We start from the raw sequence: 24,435 nt of genomic DNA on the forward strand, positions 1-24,435 counted from the left end.
TTTCCGTGTTACATATTGAGACGTGGCTGGTGTGCTCTGAGTTTGGCAAGTCTCTGTTCATCGTGTAAATTAACTGGGACAATGACCTATGACTACAGATTTGCAGCTTTGTGGTTAAATATGCCGTCGACCTTTTTATGTCCTATGTATAGTGTAAAATGGTCATCAAATTAATTTTGTCAGATACCTGCATTCTAACTAGAAAACAATTTTCATTGTCTGGAGCATGAGTGATTACAGTAGATATATTTTAAGGACCTTGATTTCAATGCTATTTAGTATTGTTAAGATTATTAAACGTGAGAGGAGGGTGGGGATGAGGGAGAAGGTGAGGGGATTAGAAAGCGTAATCGATAACCACAAGATTGCCATGGAGATATGAAAGACAGTTTGGGGAATATAATCAATAATGTTGTAAAGATTTTATAGGGTATCCAATGGACACTTGTCTTATTAGGGAGACCACCTCAGGGACGATGTGGGTGCCTGACCATTGCAGTGAACACCTGAAGCTGAAGCTGAATAATATTGAATGTCAACTATAATTTAATATGTATATAGTCACAGGATGTGGAGCACAGCATAAGGAATAGAGTCAGTGAAACTGTAACAGATATATACGATGTCAGAAGGATAGCAGATTGGGGGAGGGAGGTTATCACTTTGTGAGGGGTATAAATGTCTAACTAGTACATTGTTTCGTACACCTAAAACTAATAACACACACACACACACACACACACACACAAACACAGCAAAAACAAAACTTGATTTGATGTGGGCCCATTACCAGCTGAGAAAATGTTTAAATTGCAAAAAAAGATAAAGATTATTAAACATGAAATTTATTCATACATTATTATTTATTGGCTGCTCACTATGTACCATTGGGTCCTAGAGATAAGTGATGACCAAGACAATGACACGCTATTTAAATTGTTAACAATTGAGTAACTAATAGAGTCAACAAAACAGGTCATTATAATATAGTGAGATAAGTACTATATGTGGGATATATAAAGGATGTGAAAGGAGTATATTATAGGGAAACTCAACTCAGTCTAGGCAGATCAAGGTGAGAGATCACGGAATGCTTCCTGGTGGTAGTGCCTATGTTGATCGTTCATTTGGAGACTGGAGGAAGAATCGTCCAAGCAGGGAAATCAGCACATGGAAAAGCCCAGAGACAAGAAAAGAGAAAGTATACTTTCGGCCAACGTTCAGGTTGTTACTTTGGTGTGAAGAGCCTTTACTACTCTGGAATTTCCTTGGAATTTCTAGCTCAAGTCATCTGAGAAGGGCCATAGGATGTCAACCATTTGAACTCTTAGACTGATCCTCAGCCCAATGCCTAGACCCCACCCAAAACCAATTAAATCAGAATTTCTGGGGGCTGGTTCCAGGTGTTGGCATTTTTAAAAATCTCTTGAGAAAATGTGAATACTATTCAGTCAGATTGAGAATCACTAATCCACAGGATAAATCCTGAGAGGCGTTGATTTATCAGATGTATAGACAAGTAAGAAAGGCAGAAATGCTGTGCAAGAGAATTGGCAAAATGAACCGGCTATGAAGAAATGACCTTTGAGATCATATCCACCAGCTATGCATCTAAGTGCAAAGCAGTAAGTGTAACTCATATTCTGGAACTGGCTCTTGACATATTCAGATAGATAGCACTTCATGCTTTTTTCAATTATTCATTTATTCCAAAACACTTAGCTAATACTTACTATACATCAGTATGGTAGGTGTTGTGTGTGTGTATGTATATATACATATATGCCGTTTAATGTCTTACCATCGAAAACCTCCCAATTTAGTAATGAGACAATTTCTAAATAGTCACAATCATGTGGCAGTACTATACAGAGCTGAGTACATGTTGCCCAGTTGGAGAGTGGTGTCAGGCAAAATATCAGAGAACAGCTAAATTTTGAAGGATGAACAGGAGTTAACAATTCTGAGCAATGAGACAGAAAGATTTTTAGTGTCCTTGGAGCAAAGGATATGAGAAGTGTGGCAACAAAAATGAGGTTAGAAAACTGTGTTAGTTACCAAAGATCAAGAGACCTCTCCCTCCTTGTTGCCAACTAGCCACAATACACTCTGACATGCTCTGTGTACCTGGAAAGCTGCGTTTTCATAAGTCTCCACAAGGTTAAAAAGGCCACCTATATGATGGTCTTTGGAAGAAGACAAAAGGCAAAAATCAGGAGTTCAGAGTTCTGAGAGTGACCCAGAGACAGGTGGTGATGTGGAATCTATTGAGGTTCTTGAGGACCAGCTAAATCACAGCTATAGTAAGTACTAAAGGTGTGTGGCGCTAGGCAGCCAGCCTCTAAGATGGCCTCCAATGAGCCCTGCCTCCTAGTACGAACACCACACCCTTATGAAATTCTCTCCATTGAGTGTGCGCTGGACTTATTGACTCTCTTCTAAAGAATAAAATATGGTAGAAATGTCATTTCTGATATTAGGTTATAAGAGAAACTATGGTTTCCATTTCACTCTCTCTCTCCCTTCCTCCCTCCCTCCCCAGCCAATCCTTCAGATGAGACTACATCCATGGCTGACAAATTGACTGCAACTTAATTTAGAGACCTTGAACCAGAGACACTTAATTCAGATTCTTGACTCACAAAGACTATACATATTTGTTGTTTTAAGCAACCATGTTTTGGGATAATCTGTTATACAGCACTAGATAATGAATACAGTCACTATTCACTTAAGATTTCTTTATATTTTACATCCTTTGTGAAAACCTCACAGATTGGCTCCAGAGAGCAACTATTATTAATAACCCTGTTTGCCCATTGAGAAATAAGGTTAATTTCAGACCCGAAAAATGTAAAAATAAGAATAAAGATATAAGGGGCGAGATGGTGAAGATTACAGTTGCTGGCAGTATTAAGAGTCTGGTCTGATGGCACATGGTCTCTTCCCTCTGAGAGTGATGCCCAACTTCCTGCCTCTGCCATCACCCACACGCTACCAGAGCATAATGTTCAACGTGTGTCATGTTCAAAGCTGAACGAGCACTCAGGATGACATCTTGGAGCCTTACGACAGATATGCTGCCGAGCATAACCCTTTGTCCATTGGGCTACCCTCTTTCCACTTCCATCTATTTTACCACAGTCCCAAAGTTCAGAATGATTTGGACTTTGCGTGTTTATCTAGCCTTTCTGAGCCACCTTTCCTTTTATTTTAGCATGATGTAATATGTTTTCTTCAAATGTTCCTGAGAAAATGTTTTTGTCATTAACTAGAAACCTGCCCAGACTTATTCTACCATAGAAAACAATTTGAAGAGCCGAATCTACAGTGAAGACTGTTAGCCAAGTAGAAACATTTCAGCCTTTGAATCATTTGTTTAATTACACATTTGGGAAAGTATGGTAAAAAATATAATAGAATATTTTAGAATCCTTCTAACTATACAGTTTATTATTTGTTCAGAACCTAATCCATTTCTTCTCCATTCTGTAACACAGGAGAAGAAAACCTCCTGGCAATTTTACGACGAAGATGGTGGAAGTACATGATCCTGGGACTCATAGACCTGGAAGCAAATTACTTGGTGGTCAAGGCCTATCAGTACACGACTCTGACTAGTATCCAGGTACTGACGGCTCCCCTTTCCTTCTCATCTTCCTCAATTTCCAGATGTAGTTTAATTTCAGTTGAGTCACGTGGGAATCTGCATACTACTCCATAAGTTCTGCAACAAGAGGGAAACTGGCTGTATACACTGGACTTTGTTTCTGTGTCTTACTAATTCTTCGTAATTCAAATGTAATTGGACATCTTTTTCCTCCTCATTTTTAATACACCATAGTAACCATTGACTAGGTAGGAAAATAATCTGTAGCTACGAATACTGCCAACTAACTGTATGGCAGTAGGAGAATTATTAATAACCATAGAAATAATCTATTTTAATCGCAACTTACAACATTTCAGAATATGTTCATGGATTCTGCGTAAGTAACCAAAGTGCTTAATAATCTTTTCTTTTAGCTTTCTTTAATGTAGAGATTTTGCAAACTGGAGGTACAGAATTTTTCTTGAAGATTTAAATTCCTAAAATGTGTTATGCATGAAGATAGCCACTGCATCCTCTCTTGCTCTCACTTTTGCTTTTACGCACATGCGTGTACCCATACATGCATGTACACAATGGCAGGTTTAACTTAGGTTTTCAGAATTTCCACCAGACACCACTTATCTTCCTCATTACACCATAAATAAGCTTGACTATTTTTGTTTCACCCTTGTTTCTCTTTTTATGGCGATATTATAAATTTATACTCATTCCAAAGCTCCAGGATGAACACAAAACATTGTTCCATATTAGATATTACTTATATTTGATACTTCAACAACATTTCTGTCATCCTAATGATTTGCTTGGAAACAACAATAACAAAAACGGAGAAACAAATAGGCAAACAATGAATAAATTTAGATTATATAGATTGAATAGGAAGTTATCTACACTGGATTTAATGGGGTGACAGGCTTCTTCCTGCATGCCCAATGAGAGACAGAAAGAATGCGTATCCACAATGATTAAAGAGTGGTCTGGCGCTCTATTCTGATTGGACCACACTCATGGCAGGAGATTGCTGTGAACTAATTGGCATAGACCTGGACTCCCTGAACTAATAGGGGATGAGATTTCTCTGATGGGCTGACAACTGTTTCTCAATAGAAGTACTACTGGCATATCGGGTGGGATCGTTTTTCATGACGTGTGTCCCTTTCCTGCTTTACTTGCCATTTAACATTCCTAGCCGCTGCCCACTCAATGCCAATAGCATTTCTTTTAGCCTTTGAAACAACCAACAATGTTTTCATGGATTTCTAAATGTCCTGTAGCAGAGAGGTTCCGTCTCTGGTTGAGCATCACAGGCTCATCAATCAGCACTCACTCCGAGAGTCAGGGTGGGATCAATCCCACCCAATCACATATCTGTCAGCACTGAGGGAGAGGTGAGGAGGATGGATGCTGGGAAAACAACCACAGTGCTGCTGCATATACCAGTTTCGTGCCCACCTCACTTCAGTAAGCCCCACCAAGACAACAGCTCTCTCTCTCCTCTGCTTCCATGGCACTTGGTTTTTCAGCTCTGTCTCCATTGCCTGTCTTACCTAAGAGTGATGCTTGGATATTGCTACCTACTCCACCCAACTGGGAGTTTTTTCACGGAAAGGATGATTTCTTGTTCACCTTTGAATCTCTAACACCTAGTAGAAAATCCAGCACATATTAGGTATTCAATAAAAGTTCAAAGAAGTTAATTAAATTGCATTGATTTCCAGTATTTGGGGGCACAGAAGTTCCCAGCAGTTCTCTACCTAAAAGTGAAGGCTGCAGAATGTCTTTACAGATATGGGGGGAGAATGCTAGCTTCAGGGCAGAACTGGGCCCGTGAATCCCGAGTCAAAAATTATAAATGGACCTAGGGGAGAATGAGGAGGAGACTTCCCCCTGTGGAAATACAGTTGACTTGTTTTTTCTGTTAAGCATTGAAAAGTCACAACCAATTGCTGGTTTCTTAAGTCCTACAGGATTTTAAAAATTTTCTTTTAATTTTTCAGTTTGTTGTTAACAGTGACAATTTATTCTTAACAACTGTTTCCCTGGTTCTCAGGTGTTTAGTTCAATCCATGTCATATACCACCACTAATCCATTCACTTACCTCTCTCAAATTAGCTATCTGACACCCTATTTAATACTATGTTCTATGAAAGCTTTATTTTAATTCTGTAGAAAGACAAGGAAATAATAATGCCACTGAAATATTCATAGGTTTTCATTGTAACTTATGGAGTACAGGATAGGGGGAAGTGAAAAAGCAAGCTGAATCTCACAGTACTAGAACCATCTGGCCAGCTGTAACAAATAAACCTATTAAAAAATAATAAATGGTCAGAACAGAAGGCATTTGCCCTGGGAACCATGCTTGTAGTACTGTTTAGTAATTTGATCCCATTCACTCATTGCAAATCGGTATAACTAACAAGGACCTCTAATGATTTTCCCTAGTTTCTATAAATATTAATTGAGCATATAATATGTGCTCAGCTTTTAGTTGTTCACATTAATCAATAAGGAAAATACATTAATTAAGAATCTGAAAAATATGCTAGTTATTGCAGGTGATGTAAAGAGAAATGAATCAATCTTGCACTCCAGGAGCTCATGAACTTGTAAAGGGGATAACAGGGACAGTCTACACAGATTGATAATAATACCACATATTGCAAGAGAACAGACACCTAAGTGCTATAGTTTTCAAAGGAGGTGGAAATGATATTTATTTTCCAAGACAAGAAAGTGCCCATTTAGACGAGACTATAAAATGGAATAAAATGTAGAGAGGATAAAATGTAGGTACAGTTTTGCACCTGCAATGAAGGGCATGACAGAACCTTGGGGACAGGAAACCTGAGGAATATGATTGGAGAACAGTTATTCTGGTTTGATTCATCCAGTTACTTAAAAAATAATTACTGAATCCTTCTATGTTTAATACAGTGTATTAATTAGGTGGTGAACACACTTGTGAGCAAAAACAGATATTGTCTTTATTCTTATGGAGCTTTCAGTCAAATGGGGAAGACAGCCTTTGGTCAAATAACCAAATGAATGGATGTGTCATTAAAATTGGTGTAAGTGTTCCAAAGGAAAGCAACACAGTTCTATGAGAACATTTGTAAAAACAACCTGACCTAAACTGGGGGGTTGGAGAAGATTTTCCTAAAGAACCAATGATGGAGCTGAGATCTGAAAGAGGAGTGGAGGATTAGTTGGGAGGGAAAGAGGTCCAAGCAAAGAAGGCAACATGCTCGAGGCCCTGCTGTGGGAAAGACCATGGCAAGGATTAGGTTTGGCCAAGGTCATGTGTCCGGGCATGGAGAGTGAAGAGAAGAGTGGTCAACAGTGGCTTGGAGAAGGAGGCATGGGCCAGAGTCCATGAGCCTTGCTGGCCAGGTCAGGGGTTTGAATAGTTACGCCAAGTGCCACCGAAAGCCAAATTTGAGTTTTACAGACAACTGAGACGTAGTTTGGAGAACAGGTAGAAACAATGGGTGGTCATAAACAAACAGAGGAACACAGAGCCAAAAAGTTAAGTCGGGGCCATATTGTCAGAGATCTTCCATGCCAGGATGAAGAATGTGACTTAATTTTATCGGTAAAAGAGAGCCATGCTTTCTGAAGAAATGAATGATAGGATGTGACCCAACAGCCATTTTTCAAAGCATTTCTGTTTCAACCAGACAATCTTTATTAGCAGCTGGCGGAGCATCAAACACTTTTGCGTTCTGATTCTCTTTGTAACAGTGATGTAGGACTTGAAGAGCCCCTCCTTGCTTTATCCTCTTGCCCTTTTTGTTCAATCACCAAATTTATGATTAAATATCACAAACAATTGATAAATGAAGCTTGAAAAGAAAAATATATTTTTGAAATGATTACAAATTCACAGAGAATTTAAAAAATATAGAGTTGTTCGAATTGTTCGTACAGCTTTCCCCACTGTTGACATTTTATATGACTGTAGTATAATGTCAAAACCAGGATATTGACGTTCGTACAATACTGTTAACTAGACTACAGACCTTATTCAGTTTTCATCCCTTTTCCTTGACTCCATTGTATGCGTGTGTGTGTGTGTATGTGTGTGTGTGTAGTTCTATGCAATTTGATGCCACGTATAGGCATACCACATTTTATTGCACCTCACAGATACCATACTGCACTTTTTACAAATTAAAGGTTTGTGGCAACCCTGCATCGAGCAAATATATCAGCGCCATTTTTTCAACAGGCTCAGTTGATGGTTAGCTTTTTTTAGCAATGCAGTATTTTAAATTAAGGTATATACATTTTTTTTTAGACATAATGCGATTACCTGCTTAATAGACCATAATATAGTGAAAACATAACTTTTATATGCACTGGAAAACCAAACAATCCCTGTGACTTGCTTTATTGGGATATTCTCTTCATTGCAGTACTCTGGAACCAAATCTGGAATATCTCCAAGGGCATGCCTGTGTGGGTTTGTGTAAGCACTACCCCACTCAGGAGGCAGAACTGTCCCGTCACACATCCCTCATTCCCTCATGGTACCCCTGTGATGTCACACCCATTTCATCACCCTCATCCCTGTTATCTGGCAAACATTAATCCATTCTCCATCCAAATAATTCTGTCCTCTGGAGAATGCCATATAACATAGAATTACACGGTATTTAACCTTTTGAGATTGGCTTTTCACTAAGCATAATATCCTCAGTCCACCCAAATTGTTTCATGTATCAATAGTTTGTTCCTTTTTGTTGCTGAATCGTATTCTGTGGTATAGATATACCAAGTTTGTTTAACCATCGCCTGTTGAAGGACATTTGGATTGTTTCTAGCTTTGAGCTTTTACAAATAAAGCTGCATTCATGTACAGGTTTTTGTGTTAATATAAGATTTCATTTCTCTGGGGTAAGTGCTCAAAAGTGCAATTGCTGAATCGTATGGAAAGTCCCTATTTGGTTTTAAAAATGGTCAAACAACTTTCTCGAGTGGCTCCATCATTTCACTTTCCTGCCAGCTACATATGAGAGGCCCCGTTGCTCCCCATTCTCACCAGCGTTTGGTGTTATTGTTATTTTTTTATTTTACCCATTTAAAAAAGTATGTAGTGATATTTCGTTGTGGTTTTAATTTGCATTTTCCAAATGGCTAATAATGTTGAACATCTTTTGGAAAAAAATATTTTTTAACTTTGACTTTATAGTCAGAAGCTAAAGAAAGTTAACAATAGCAAAAGAGATAACATTTATTCAGGAAAAAGATAACAAAAGAGAGACACTGAAATGAAGAAACCCAGCTCTTTTCTTCATTAGAAAGTAAAAAGATGGTAACACCATGATGTTGGATTTATAAGAATTTTATTCTAAAGATACATTTTTGGGTTTGTATCTCTTGAATAAATACGTCGTGCCTGTGACTTTGAGACAGATTAGCAATGACATTTGGATAAATTCTAAAAGCTGTACCATTTTTATAACTGTGCTATATGAACCATTTCAGTAGAAATAACAGCTTATGACTTCTTGCCAAAGATTATTCATCTTTCTTCAGCCATGTAGTACTAAAATGCAATAGATGAAACTAGTGAAATAAGAAGAAAGCAAGTCTCCTCAAACATGAACGTATGGTAATTAAAATTAACTCACACTGGAAACCATTTCCAGTTAAAAAACATGCTGAGGGGTCTATACCACTAACACATCCCCTCCTTCACATAGGGATATTTCAGAGCTCTCCCTATGACTCAGGCAGTTTCCATCCGGATCAAAGAACAAGAAAGAAAGCACTCTAACCCTGATTATTTCCTTTCTGCTCCACTCCTCTGACTTGGGCATATTAGCAGAATGAAAGTCAACCTCCCCAATGTGCAGTGTGATTTCCAACCATGAGACTAACTCTACATGATATACACCTACAACATACATGTAACATACACACCATGCAAATGCAACAGTTAATCTCCTCAGTTTACATAGCTCTCTGGCCATTCTGGGTCCACTCCTCCTGAATTTTAGGTAGGCTCAGAATTAAGTTGTATCAGATGCAGAGAAAGGCTGGGTAATTTGTACCTTCTGATGTGTCTCTGGAATCTGAAGTTTAAGTCACGTGAATAGACTTGACATACAGATTCCTTTATTGATTAGAAAATGTCAGTGCTGAGCACACAACTACCAATCAGCCTTGAGCCCTGTTGTGGGGTGACAGACAACTACGTTCACAGTTAGAATACAATATTGTAGTGTGATGAAAACAGTATGTTTTCAGCTCAGTGGAGACACAGGAGAGAGGTAAATCCCCCTCTCAGGATTCATGTAACTATGGCCCCATAGTCAAGAAGTTATGACACACAGGAGAAAGTCACTAAGCATACTTTTCATTTGTCGCCGACCTGAGTTTCCGCCTCTGTGGATGAGCCCAGAGAGAAAGCATGCCTATACACAGTCCCATGGGCATGACTTTACAGTCATAAGATCAGATTTTAAGGCTATATTCCCTTATTTTGCCTTGCTATTTTTACCTGTTCCTGGTGCAGGACTGTGGCACTTTCATGACTATTTTAGAGGTGTTTTAAAGGGCATTTAAAGGCAAAACGAAGTTCTGACCCCTAAAATTAACATGCCATTCTGAATCTCTCAGATTTTCTTAGATCTGGACTTCCTAGTCTCATGATTGTGACAATAACTTAAATATCTGGTAGTTCAAATCTAAATATTGGTTTGGGTGCCACACAGTTTTCTGTCAGCCTTTTGTCCTGATTTAGGTCATAGATTCTTGCCCATCATCACAGGAACACACTAAAATTATCGTCAACGTCTGTGTCGTTCCATTACTAGGCTCGTCACGAAAGCTTTCTTTAAATGTGTTCTGTAGAACTCCGTTTTACAGAAGGGAGCTCCAATGCCTACTTCCATGGGCTGGTCCCCCAGAGGCCATCAGGTAAAGCCATTGGAAATCAAGGGAAGTGTCTCTCTCTCTCTTCCTCTAGACTCTAGAACAGCCATGCTTACAAGACAGGAAAACATGCATTTGATCCTGTCTTGACTCTATTTATGTCTTCATCTTCATTTTCTGTATGGTAAGTGTTACTTTCTACTTTATATGGTAGTTGCTTATATATATATTTCCTCTCCCCTTTAAGTGTGTAAGGTCCTTGAAGGTGGGACCTGTGTATCTGGTGCACAGTAAGCACTGAATAAATTGCTGATGTTTGAATAAATGCAGAAACAATTCATCGTTTTTTCCTGAATCACATCATGTACATATAGATGTCAAAAATGCATGGAATATTTGAATAAATAAGTTAATGAATGAAAGGATGAATCTCTAAAGGCCAGTTATTGAGCATTGCAACATAAGTGACCTTTATCCTCAGTAAGTATATTTATTCAGACAGGACCCAGAACTCTAACCACCTTTTCAGTATTCTACTATGCTCTGGGGATGTAAAGATAATTAACAAAAAAAAAAATAAAAAAGTCCCAGCTCTCAAGAAGCTCGTGTTATAGGTATAGCATGGATGTAGATTTATTCATGTTATACTTAGATGTTTAAAGCAACTTTATCTCCTGTATCCTGTAGTTGATCTAATATTCATAATAAACCTTCCCTCCAACACCCTCAAGCTGGCAAATAGCAGTGGGAGGGAAAAGGTCAATGAAACATAAAGTTTGCTAATTTCTTCCAGTTTAAAAACTTTCTTCGGAACGTTCAGTTGCTTTTGGACAAATACTTAGCCTCTCAGAGTTCTTCCCTTCTATACTCATTTCTGAGATGCCAGGTCTCTAGTGTGACCTTTGGCTTCATGTTGGCCCTTTGGCCGCTGCTGTCCACTCTGGGGTACTTGGCCGGGTGTGGCGTGTGCACTTGCAGGGTGTGGGGCTGCTGGTTCTTCCTGCTGTCTTTGCCCTGGCAGTCATCTCTCTGTTCTTGCTAATTGCTCCCACCTACCTCACCTCCTTGATTCTTGTTGATGCTGTGGATCCCCTGGTATCCAGCTGTGAATGTATTAGATCTCTCCCCTCAGTAGTTTCTGCCACATAGAACTCCCCACCCCCCATCTCTCCCAGAGTAAGCCAGCCTGCACCCCTTTGCAGAGCACTTGGACTTTTGTACATCATCCAGAAAGACAGATGCTCTGAGGAGAAACTACAGAGCTCTGCTAACCACATTTCAACTCCAGTTGTTCTCAGATGTGGCCTTTTCAGGGACAAACGCTTCCCTCCTTCTTCTTCTCTAGCATGGACTTCCTTGTCTCACATCTTCTTTCCAGAACACCAGGCCTCCTGACGCAGCACGAAGGGAGGAAAGGGCGCCCTTCCACATTCAGGAGGAAACTCGGGTATAGTTGGCCATATAGATTCTTGGTATATGGGAGGGAGGACTGCAGAATTTAGAATGCTTTCTCTCTGTGTTCACCTGACTCTCTAGACCCTTCCTTACTGAAGGAGTCAGGAAAGTCAGCTTTGTGTTCCAAAGCTCATCCATGACCTCTTTGTTGTATAAAGGTCCTGCTTTCTTTTTCTTCATGGTTCTGTTTTATAGGTAGAAGGTTATATGAGGCATGATTTAAGGGAAAATTAAATTTCCATGAAAATGTATCCTATTTTGCTGGAAGGCAGATCTGTAAACAAATTATAATGCAGCATGAAATGTAGTCAAATGGAGCTCAACCCAGAATACTGTGGATGACAGAGGAAGAGTGACTGAATCCACCAGTGATGGAGAAGACCCTCAAGGAGATACGCAGTGGAGCCTATATACCTAGGTCTTATTGACAACATGACCTGACAGTAAAACAGGGCCATTTGGCTCCCTGATGATTATCAACAACTCCAATGGCTCATGTAGACAGGTTATAAATAAGTGAGATGAACTTCTCCTCTCTCTCTCTCTCTCTCTCTCTCTCTCTCTCTCTCTCTCTCTCTGAGCATCCGTTTTCCCACCTATAAGTCAGAATAAAAGAACCTGCCTCCTGATGTAGTCATCAGTAGGCCAAATGTAACATTTCATTCAATTGTCCACGTTTCTCAACCAGCCCTAAGGCAAAAATAACACAACAGACACCTTCCTTTGTGCTGACCCGGCCACCACCTCCTACTGCAGACTCTAACACCTGCCTCAGTGAAGTCCTCTGTACCTTCTTACAAACTGACCTTTCAGTAGTACCCCCACTCGTCTTCCAACGTTCTGACTTCTCTGACATCCATGTGACAGTCAGTCAACCAAACTGGAACACCCACTACCTTAGCAACACCTCCAACGTGCAGTAGGTGCTCAATAAATGCGAGCTCCTTTTACTCACGTATTTTCCATTTCATATATTCTTTCCATTGATCCAATTGAAGAAAAACAAAAAACTAAAAGATACACGTTGCCTAAACCATCTCATCCGCTCATGCCCTCTCTTTGATAGCAAATTTAAGAAGAGTGATTTTCAGTTGCATACAGCGTGATCTAGGTGAAAGTACTTGCTTGAGACACAAAGAGAAGATTAGGAAACCCACATTCCAATGAGCTTTGCCACTAACTGATTACTGTGTTACCCCAGGTAAGACTATTGGCTGGGCAATCGCGGTGAAATCTCATGAAGATTAATGAAATTCCTGATAGGTACAAACCAAATTCTTCCAACGCACTTTGTTTTAGAATGAAAATATCAAGAGAAATTGTACAAGCAAATATGACAATATCCTATTTGGAATCATGTTCTCACAGTTCCAGGGGAGAAACAAACCTAAAAGCTTTGGAACGCTGTTGCTTGACAGGTAAAATCAACATTTTCTCTTATGGTACAGATAGACTGCCTGTTCTGCAAGGAACATGTTTCTGAAACAATATTTCCAAATACATTTTTGTAAATGATTTATATTTTTAACACACTGGGAAATGCACAAAGCAGTTCTTCTAGGAAATTGAAAAATCATTTTGTGCAATGAATAATAGCTCATATTTATTTTCTTAGGTATTCTTTCCATATACTAGTTTGTGAAAAGTGAAACACTCTTATAGTCTAACATTACACCACATACAAAGTTGCACATTTTTCAGAGTTAGTGGCCAAATTGCCTCACCTGTCATATTTGGTGGGTAAGGGTGAATTGGGCAAATGGGAAGACATAGGAGGCCCAACCTTGGATATCCCCAAGGCTCCTTTGTGGTCATACAGCTTCAGCTGCTAACGATTGACTGTCTTAACGTAAAATGTTCTCTACAGAATACAATTGGTGGAATTGTGGCCATACGATTGTACCAATAAACAGTTTTAATCAATGTTTTTATTTAAGTAAGCACTTGCAAATAGATTTAGTGAGCACACCTAGGGGTGTGTGTGTGTGTGTGTGTGTGTGTGTGTGTGTGTGTGTGTGTGAGAGAGAGAGAGAGAGAGAGAGAGAGAGAGAGAGAGAGAGAGAGAGAGAGAGAGAGAAAGCATAGCATTGAAAACAGAATTTTATAATGGCCAAGTAAATAAAATTTTGAAACTCAAATTTTTCTTTGTGAATTCTAAACTTTACTAGAAACTAATTTCAATTACATTTCTAAAAGTCAGTGTTCAAATAAGTCATGTGTAAGATCTTGCCAATTAGGTATGCTCATTGGCTCAGAGTGTTCATTTGGCCTTTAAGTGATTTTTATAGATATGAAATCCTTTGATAGAAATTTAGAATCATGTTTTTATTTCAAGTCATCCTCCCTGCCTGTCTCCAAGCAAAATTCCATAAATAATATCATTGGTAATTTCTTAATAGTTTTCTCCAGGTAATTACTTCCCTGGTTTCTCTAAACATTAAAGATTATAAATATGATGAAAGAGAAAGTGAAGATTTTTCTGTGTTGGATACAAGATTTGAGGATTTTTAAAAGCCAATGATCTAGTTTTGGTTAGTTTTAAAAATCAATGCTATTTCCTATAAAGGATTTAATTATAGAATACAATATCTAAAGATAAGAGACTTGAAAAAAGTCAATTTGTAACAAATAGCTTAGGAAATGTAACATGAGAATTAAGAGTAAGCAAGCTCTGAATAGTTTCATTAGAAACATCTATCCCCATAAAAATTCTTTATTTTTCAAATAAATCTTTCCTTGAAATAATAACAACATTTTACTATATATATCAACAAAGTGGCTTGTAAATAGCAAAATTTATACATTAAAATCAATATTATGCATTAAAGTGCTTCTTTTATTATTATAATATACTTATTCTGATGTGGCTACCATTGTTCAAATATTTTAGAATCTCCCTTTTGAAATCTTCAGAGCCAATTTTAAGTCCTGCAAGTAACTTCTCCTTCCTTTGGATCCACAAAGTTTAACACAGAGTAACTAGTTTAATCCAGCATTGTGGTTCTTTCCAAATAAATAAATGAATGAATGAATGACTAATCCTACTCTCAAAGAATGAGGAGTTGCTTCCATTAAAGAAGCAACTTTCCAATGAGTGTTCCAAAAGCAATTTCAAAGAGTCCAAAATGTTTTTCAACAATGAAAGCTTCATTAAAATATACCCATGGCCTTCCAGCATGACTATCCTGAATGACAACCATGTTCATATGAAAGAAGATTAGATATATAAACACCCACATGCCCTGCTCAATAAGTGGCAGTTTTCTTTCCTTTTAAAAAAATTCTCATTAATTTCAAGGTACACCTTTCTTCATGCATGAACATAGTTGATGCAGTAGTCAGAATAATGGTCCTCCAAAGATATTAAAGTTCTGATGCATGTAATATGTAACTATGTCACTTTACATGGTAGAAGAGACTCTGCAGATGTGATTAAATTAATGAAATTGAGATGAGATTACCCTAGATTATTGGAGAAACCCCAATGTAATCACACAGGTCCTTTGAAGAGGGGACAGGGGTCAGAGGATGGAGATGTGACAGTGGGAGCAGAAGTCAAAGAGTCAAAGAGAGGTTTGAAGATGCTACACTCCTGGCTTTGAAGTTGGAGGAAGGGGCCACAAAACAAGGCATGCAGGCAGCCCCTAGAAGCTGGACAGACAGGAAAAGGATTCTCCTGGAAAGCCTCCAGAGGAACACAATCCTGTCAGCACCTTGATGTTAGGACTTCTGACTATAAGATAGTAAATATAGGTTGTTTTAAGGCACTAAGTTTGTGGTCATTTGTTATAGCAGCAATAGGAAGCTAATGTAGTTGGAAACAATATTTAATTCCTCCCTAAACCCCAGGTGGATTTGAAGGCATTGACCTTTTGAGGGCCTTCTCCAAAAAATCCAGAAACATGGTATAAGAGCAAGCTTCCCTTGCCCATCTGTACTTATGTTTCCATTCTTTGAGGAGAAAGTCCTGTTGGGGAGTTGTCCCCTCTCTGTGGTTACCAAGATGCCCATGTTACCTATGGTGCTTGGATGGGCTCCTTGGAGAATTATTTGGTGCTATCCGCCACAGATAGATGCACGTGAAAGCACTTCCATGCCATGACTGCCTGCATTTACAGAGGTACTCAATCACTACAGAAAACTCACCTGCAGTAAATGGTTAAACTAGGAGGATATTCTTGCACCTAGGAAAAGAAAAAGAAAGAAACGTGCATAGCCCGCTTCCCTTGGCAATGCATTTGAAGGGATGTGTTTGTTCATCAATCATAAATCTGTAAAAGCCTGTGAGCTTCTTCAAGACTGAAGGGTATAGTCTCAAAACTGCTAAGACTTTTTAAGACTCCGATAATGAGAACTCATAAAAACACCAACATATGAAAAAATAACAGGAGTTATTTTTGTCCCTCTTCTTCCTGGCCTCCCTCTTGTTTATATGTTCTGGGTTGCGGGCCATTTCCAGTGTTGGAGCCCTTGAACAGGAAAACAGAGTATGGCTGAGCATTTTCTGGGTCCATCAAGTAGGAGGCTTTGTGATCAGTTCAAGAGTTGTGACACCATCTGAGCCAGAGAATGATGACACGAACCAGCACCTGCACAAGGTGCTCCCCTTCAGCTCCTCATGGCCAAAATCATCTCAATAAGCAACTTTAGGCAGGACCACATACCTCAATGACAGCAGATCTCCCCAAATGGTTCAGAGAAATTGACGTTATTCATTGCCTTAATTATTCATTCATTCAGCATCTACTGTCTGCCAGTCAGTGAGGTACTGTGGACTTGCTCAGATGTTACGTTTTTAGTGAGTTCTCTCCTGCCCACCCTACTTAAAATCACAATCTCCTGCCCCATTCAACACTCCCTACTCTCTCCCCTGCTTTATTTTTCCCCATACAGAGTGTCAGATGCTGCGCTGAGTAAAATAAGGACTAAAATCTGTCTGTTGGGTTCCAAAACAGGGGATGTATTTTTGAGCAATTTTGATGGAGGTGGAGAACAGAACCCAGGTTGCACTCTGTTGAGGGGTTGAATGGATGTTGAAGAGACGGAGACAGTGGCTGAATGCAGCTCTTCAGGAAGTTTGGCAGGAAAGGAAGTAAGAGATGGGTAACAGCCAAACGGTGGCATATGAGGGGGCTAAGGACTGAACCCTCAGACACACCAACTTTGAGGGACAAAAACAAAAACAAAAAGAGTCCATAGAAAGACAGAAAGAAGGAAGGGCTGGAGACATAGGAGGGAAAAAGACAGATAGATAAATTAGGACTGAAGAGAATTCAAGTAGAGAGTGGTCAGTAATGCCAAATTCTGCAGAAAGGTTTAGTCAAAAGTGGCCATGCAGTGCAGCTTTGGTGGTCATGGAGAAGGGACTGGTCAGTATTGGCGTCACCTGAAAAATGAATGGGGCCAAGATACCAGAGGCAGTAGCTGTAGATTCATCTTTCAGGAAGCCTGACGGTGATAGGGAAAGACAAATAGCTACAGAGCAATGGGGCATCAAAGGTGGGGTCTGGGCGTGACCATACAGCAAAGGAAAACAGGCAGCAGAGAGGAAGGAATGAAGATCCCTGAGGGACACCAGATAGCTGCTGAAGCAAGGTCCCTCGGGGAGCAAAGGAAAGGGTCCCAAAGACCTGCAGGCAGAATCGCCTCTAATACCAGGCAAGTCCTTAGGGAGGGGAACTGGCTGTGAACTGGAGGAAAGAAATATGTTTGTTGACAGCTGTCCACTTGGACCTAGATGTAGAGTTTTTTGCTTACTCTGGTGTCCCCTGCACCTGTAGCAATGCCAAGTGTTCAGTAGGCATATAATAAATACCTGCTGACCGAATAAATAAATGACAAGTATAAAGTGATGAAAATCTGATTTTGCCTTTTTTTTTTAAACAAAACCTGGAATAGCTGAGTGAGACCTACAAATAGATCCCGAAAAGTACAAGATGTTTTCCTCTAACTCTTGAAATAGTTTCTCCCTGCTGTTTTCATGCTGGGAGGAATCAAAAATAATGCAAAATTAATGTAGAATTAATATTTTATCAGAAAATGTTCATCTCCTTCAATATGTGCATTGAAATGTGTACTTTCTTTACTGTTGTTGTTAATGTTCTTATGCTCATGAATTCCATAAATAAGAAATGCAAGTGACCGTAATAGTGCTTGCCTGACTGGAGGCAATGACTTCTCCAGAAACATTCAAGACAGCCACACAGCATCAGAGAGCCATCGCTAAAAGCAAACGACTCTAATTCTACACTTTTTCCTTTCACCCTTCACCTTCTTTAACATAAAAGAAAACTGCAGACAACTAGTGGTTATTTCCTCAATCCCCTCAAAGTCTGCCCTCTCTCCCAGAGTGCTCTGAGTGTAAGAGAGAGCCCGCAAGCCGGCTAGACTGAGTTGAGGCTGACCCAGCCTAGACCACGGTTATGGTAACTGGATCCTGTGCACCTGCTACTCCACCTGGACCTTGACTGCTTCAGCTCACTTTGTGTAAGGAAAGCGGCAGACCTCAGATCACATGCTGGCTCTGACGCTACCATGTGACTTCAAGTATGGTACCTATTATTAGCTTTAGTACTCCATTTTCTCATCTGTAAAATGGAAAAATAAGAACCTAGCATTGCCCTTGCTATATGGTGGACACAAGGAAATGTACATTCCTTGCTTTCTACTTTTGGAATCCAGTTTGCTGATAATAAGAGCTTTGTTTTTAAAGCTGATTAAAGCTCCAATGATGCTTGCCCGGAAAGAATTTGTCCTCTGGGACGGCTCTGTTCTCACCCAAGGCAGATTTCCCTGCAGCGGAGCTAGAAAGCGTGTGTCTCCTCATTAACTGTATCTTCCAGTGTTCTCCTAGATTTCTAGGTACTTGTCCCAGATTTTCAGCACATGGCAGTGTCTTTTTTTTTTTTCTTTTTATCTTTGAGAGTTGAAGCAAAAATAGTAAAGAGGATATCCTTTAACAACTTAGAAGCTCTAATGTACTGGCATAGGGGAACATAAAATTCACACATTTAAATCCTTATCAATAGAAACAAGAATAATAGTTTGGTGAAAACCTTTATCTAAATTCTGAAAATAGGACATTTCCTGGTAAATGGCTATCAGAGTCAGCACAATGATATATTTCATCAGTTTGGATCTCTTGGGCAACATGGTAGAAACACAGCTTCCTCCAATATGAATACCTCAATAAAATCTAAACACTAAGTCTTAAGGTATGGGGTTTTGTGGGGTGGGGTGGGGTGGAGGGTAGAGGTGTTATGAATAAAATAGTCCTGGGGGGAAAAAAATTCTGGAGCTGTGGAGAGGGTGAGTGTGTCTACCAGAAAAATCTGCTCCAAATCAAACATACTACTCCCTGGAATTATACTCCTGGTTGGATTTTCACATGTCTCTGGGATAGCTGCATGTCCAGGCCACTGAATTTAAATGGATCTTGATTAAGTGTGAATGTGCATTTCCCAAATTAGATTCCGTTCTCTTCAGCTGGACTGTCAGCGAAAAGAGGACTTTTGTTGTGTCCGTGTAACTGGTTTGTCTTTTTTAAGATCCTTCCCTGTTAACAATTCAGTTTTACTCACCGGAGGTGAATTTATAATATATATCACTTTTAGGAACACAGGAGAATTGCCAATTAGAAACAGAGGAAGGGAGAATAGGGAAATGTTCTTTTTCCTGGAATCACCTACCAGTTGCCTCAGGTTTAGCCCTTGACAGCTGGGCCACGTGAGGGGGGCTTTTTCCCAGTGAATAGCCTGAGGGAAGTGTAAATGAGGAGCTGACAGCTGGAGGAGGAGTCTCTTTTGGGCTGAAAGAATTAGAAAGAGGGATGAAGTCACCTCTTCGTTATGCTCTACTGTACTGGGAACAGTGGGTAGCTTTTTTTGTTTTGTTTTGTTTTAAGGTTTTGTTTTGTTTTTGCTTTTTGTTTTTTTACAAACCACCCACTGCCCTTGAGAAAGATTGGTCTGACTCTTGTAGATTTTTTACACTCTTATAACATGTGTTGTTCTATATATTTTGAAAGTAGTGTATGTGCAATAGAGGAAATTTGGATACCATAGAAAATTTGGGTGGTGGGGTTGAGAAGATTCAGTTATCCTATTCAAAGATAGCCATTGTTAACATTTATTCTTATAAATCCTGATTTTTCTCCTTTCAGAGATTTTTATGCCTAATATTATGATATGGAGATCTGTGGGATCAGTCCCAGAGAGTAGTTTCCAGGCTCTCGGCCTCACGCGGAAAGGTGTTGGCTCGGGTAGTGGATGGCCATCAGCAGTGACTAGTTGGCCATCAGCTGTTATCGGTTAGCCATTAGCCACTGATATAACTGCCGAAGCTGAGCTAGCAAGCGCGGATTGCAGTTAACAAGGGGTTGTTGGTTGTCAGAGAAGCAGATGGTGGATTGAGGATCGTGTGGATCCTACTTCCTGTGTCTTGCCCAGCCGCCAGCAAGACTGAGGTGCAGGAAGACCCCTCATTGGGGTACTGGTGGATGTTTGCTTTTGCGTCTCGGCCAGCCGACATCAAGAATATAGTGATATGAACCCCCTATCCGTGACTCCGTTGGTGTTCCTTTCAGCCTCACCATGTCCTGCCTTCTTGTGCGGGGAGTGGGAGCTGAGACCATGCATTACAGGATCCTTAATCAAGAAACAAACATTTATGTCACCCAAACCAAGTATGGAATAGGAGGAATGTAGAGGGACTCCTTCCTCCCCATGACAGCACCCAGGCCGAGGAAGACTTCCATTCCCTTCCAAATACTTGGAGAATGGAAGAGAACTCTTCCTCTCTCTCCATGCCTTCTGGCTCCACCCCAAATGGGAATTAGCTAATTTGACATCTAGTACGGGACTTTACCACATGGTTAGGTTTTTATGCCTTAAAAGAAAACAGAAAGGAGGACAAGAACCTTTCTCACACTGTTTCATTTCTACCTGCTTTGGGATTGGTAAGGACTGTCCCTTGCTGGAAGGACCCTCTAAAACAGTGTCCATTTTCCCTACTGTATCTGTCTAAGAAAGTTTAGGTGTAAGTTAAAGTTGGAGTTGGAAATAAGAGGCAACACTGCCTTCTGCAATCCAGGTCTAATGTTAATACACTGGTATCTGATCTCCATTTGCTTCCTTGGGTCTCTTAGGTGAACCATGTGAAATTGTCAATACTCAAGCAACTTGACCTACAAATAAGCCACTCCAGATGGATCAAGCTGTTATTTTCTGTCATTTACAATCTGGAGGAGAGGAGAAATAACTGATTGGAACGACAATCATCCAACATTAGTGAAGCAAACAGTGCATGTATCATTTTAGACACAAAAGACAACCTCTAAATATAAACATTTTACCAGAGTGAAAACATAATGCAATACTCAGCTTTTCTGAAGCTATTTCAGGACCATTAGTTGAAGATAAAGAACATGCCCTGCTGACTTTTAAGTCTAAGTACAAAATGAGAAAGCTGTGGAGATTTCCTGAAATGTCTGTGTTTAATTTGCAGAGCAATTCTCCCACCTTAGTTTCCTAGATTTCCTTGTCGTCTTCATCCACATTAAAAGCATATAAGCTGACAAGTCAGAAACCATGAAATAGCATGATGTGCTAACTTTATGACCTGTATGACATTCTGGTGTGTTTACAAATCTTTATATGTATGTGTCAGGTGATCCTATGTTTAGGGAAGACTTTTAGAAAGAACAGAAGGGGAAAGAAGAATACAATCCCAGCCAGGGTTTCAGCTAGGGTGCCCTGCAGCTGGGCCGGGGCTTCCCGCTGCACTTCTGGGGCAAAGCTGGAGAGGCCTCCACTGCAGAAAAAGAGACAGGGAAAAGGAAGGTGGCAACTTCCATCTGGAGCCTCCCCAGGGGCTGGCATCGCAAACTGCAAGGCCCCCTGGCAGGTGTGAGGTGAGCTCCAGTGTCCCAGCGGACATCCGCTCTCTGCTCCCTATAGTCCTCTGATCCCACCCTTCTGGGGCCGGCCTCCTAGCCATTAGCTTGCGGGAAGGTCCTAAATCCAGAGAGGGATTATCAGGGGAGGCTCCCAGCACACAACTGCCATAGTATCCCAGACTTAATGTTCTGAACTCATGTGGTCCAAAAGTTTGAAGACTAGTCTGTGAAACCGGGATACAACTGGGGATATCCACCCACTCTAAGGAGGCTTGGCAGCCTCTAAAAGCAGATTTCACTGGTAGATAGAAAATAAGTGATCTCCATGACACTACTAGGTGGGTGTGGTAACCAGGAGAGGGTGGAGGAGAGACTTATGGGTGAGCATGAAAACCAGATGAGTGGCTGTGAAACCAGACTGAGGTGGTCTGGGGAGTGGTGGCATATGGAGGCAGCACATAAAGGAAGACAAAAGCTTGACTGGGTGTTGGCAGGAAGGGAGGAGGGTTGGTGTGTGTGAAGCTGAAAATAGAGAGGAGAGAGAGCAAACAGTTAAATGATGCTACAATCCTCCAATATACTATACTTAAAAAAACAAACGAACAAAGAAAATGTCTAATGTTATTTAATGTTGACTTATTCTGTTGTCCTAAAAACAATGTAAACACAGGTTTTTAATTATTATTTAAACAACTGGGAAGGTGCACTTGAACCCTGATCTAGAAGACCAGAGAGTAGTTAGTATTTTACCCCCAACTCTGACACTCACTTGCCTTATTCTTGGATCCTCAATTTCCCTATCTATAAAATGGGTATAGTCATAACTCCCCTATAGGGCTGTTACAAAGATTAAGTAAAAATAATGTGTTTTGCAACTATAAATGTAAACTTAATACAATCTACTGCAAATGTTATTTAAAACTACTGAGTTCAAATAATAATGTTGGCACTATCACCGTAACTTAAGAGAATTTGAACACGGTGTGTCTCAGCACCTTTGTTGATAAAATCAGATAATGGGATTGTGGACCTCTCTGGCAGGTATCGCCTGAGAGTTAATGACATAGAAGAGTAAAATTACTTTAAATCTTAGGGAAAAAAAGATACTGTGTAAATCTAAGGGATAATGAATACTTTTCTTTCTCAAATATTCTGGATGTTCTTTTCAGAACATAAGATGATTATGAAATAGTACTTATTTGTTCATTTTTTTTTTTGGTACTGGTATTTTATAATTTCCTTTGGCTATAAAAATGTATGCAAAGAACGGTAAGTCTATTAAACAGATTAATGACATAATCAGGGTTTTGTTGTTGTTCTTTTACTTGTTTAACAGGCATCTATTATAATGCTTCTCTCTTTTATTACTCTAACAATCACTTTGCTAAGCAGTTAACCTACCAGAAAACTATTGGAAAATTATTTTGTCAGTATGTTTTATGCTATATGACCACAGCGGAAAGACTGAAGCCAAAAATCACTAAAAAATAATAGCCTGTTTACTAACAGCAGCTACCAAATAGTTTCTTTCCTGTAGTTACAGATACCGCGGCGAGACCTCCACCTGTAGCTATCCCTGTAATTGACCTTCATTGAAATATTGTTCAAAAAAGAATCATGACAGAACTACCATTGGTATCAACTATTTAAGTGACCATTAGCACATCACTTCCTCTCTTGAACTTCTGAGTTCCCTACTTTTAAGTAAAGAGGTCACAGTGATTCTAAACTGGGGAGACACTGCCCCCAAGGGGCACCTGTAAATGTGTAGGAGCATTTATTATTATTATTATTATTATTATTATTATTATTATTATTATTATTATTGGTCAGGGCCCAGCAATGCTAAATGCCCAGCAGAGAGCATGGGGCCAGCCTACAAGATGAAGAATCGTCCCACCCAAAATGTCAGTAGCAGCCTGAATAATGTCCCTTCTGCTAGTCAGTGATACCAAGCGGCTGTCCATTCATTAATTCATCCAGCCACCCATTACTGATCCCACACTGTATGCTGAGCACCAACCTTCCCTATCTTAAATGGCTCCGAAATACTGGCTTGGATTACATTCTTCTTTCTCCTTCTGTTGTTTCTAAAAGTCTTCCCGACACAGAAGACCACCTGACACTTACAAATAAGAATTTTTCAGCTCGACCCATTAAGGGAATAGATCCCTGGACTCATCGTGTGCTTTGGGATTTCTAATGACACTGAGAACCAAAAAGGCTCACTCAGCCCTCTCCAAAGATTGGGTGATGGCCGAGTTTGCCTTCAGTAATTCAGGAACGGACGCCTTCAGCTCCACTGACCCAGGGCTTCCAGCCAGATAATGAAATCCCAATTGTGGAGCATGTAGCTAAATATTTCAACTGTTGATTCAATCATCTCTAATTTTTAAAACAAAACACCAACTGTTTTGTGCCCAGTGAACAGTTTTCATTGGCAAACTCAAATTTCCTAGTACTCTTAAATCGCATTTGAGGCCAGTTGTAAAACTGCCGGAGAACATTTTACCACATCAAGTAGGATCATTAACTTGCTAATTAACTGTGCAGAGAGCAACCCTGTGCTGTGGTACAATCCTACCAGCT

At 39.9% G+C, this 24,435-nt stretch overlaps 1 protein-coding gene across 1 annotated transcript in view; it reads left to right on the plus strand.

Moving 5' to 3' along the window:
* The window catches only part of SLC35F1 (solute carrier family 35 member F1), a 386,453-nt gene that overhangs the window by 313,497 nt on the left and 48,521 nt on the right, over positions 1-24,435 (plus strand). The window contains exon 3 of the mRNA XM_033103601.1: positions 3,501-3,628. Coding sequence (XP_032959492.1) covers positions 3,501-3,628 — 128 coding nt within the window. The remainder of the gene's footprint in view (positions 1-3,500; positions 3,629-24,435) is intronic.

Source organism: Rhinolophus ferrumequinum, chromosome 3 (assembly GCF_004115265.2).
Source record: "Rhinolophus ferrumequinum isolate MPI-CBG mRhiFer1 chromosome 3, mRhiFer1_v1.p, whole genome shotgun sequence".
NCBI lineage: Eukaryota > Metazoa > Chordata > Mammalia > Chiroptera > Rhinolophidae > Rhinolophus > Rhinolophus ferrumequinum.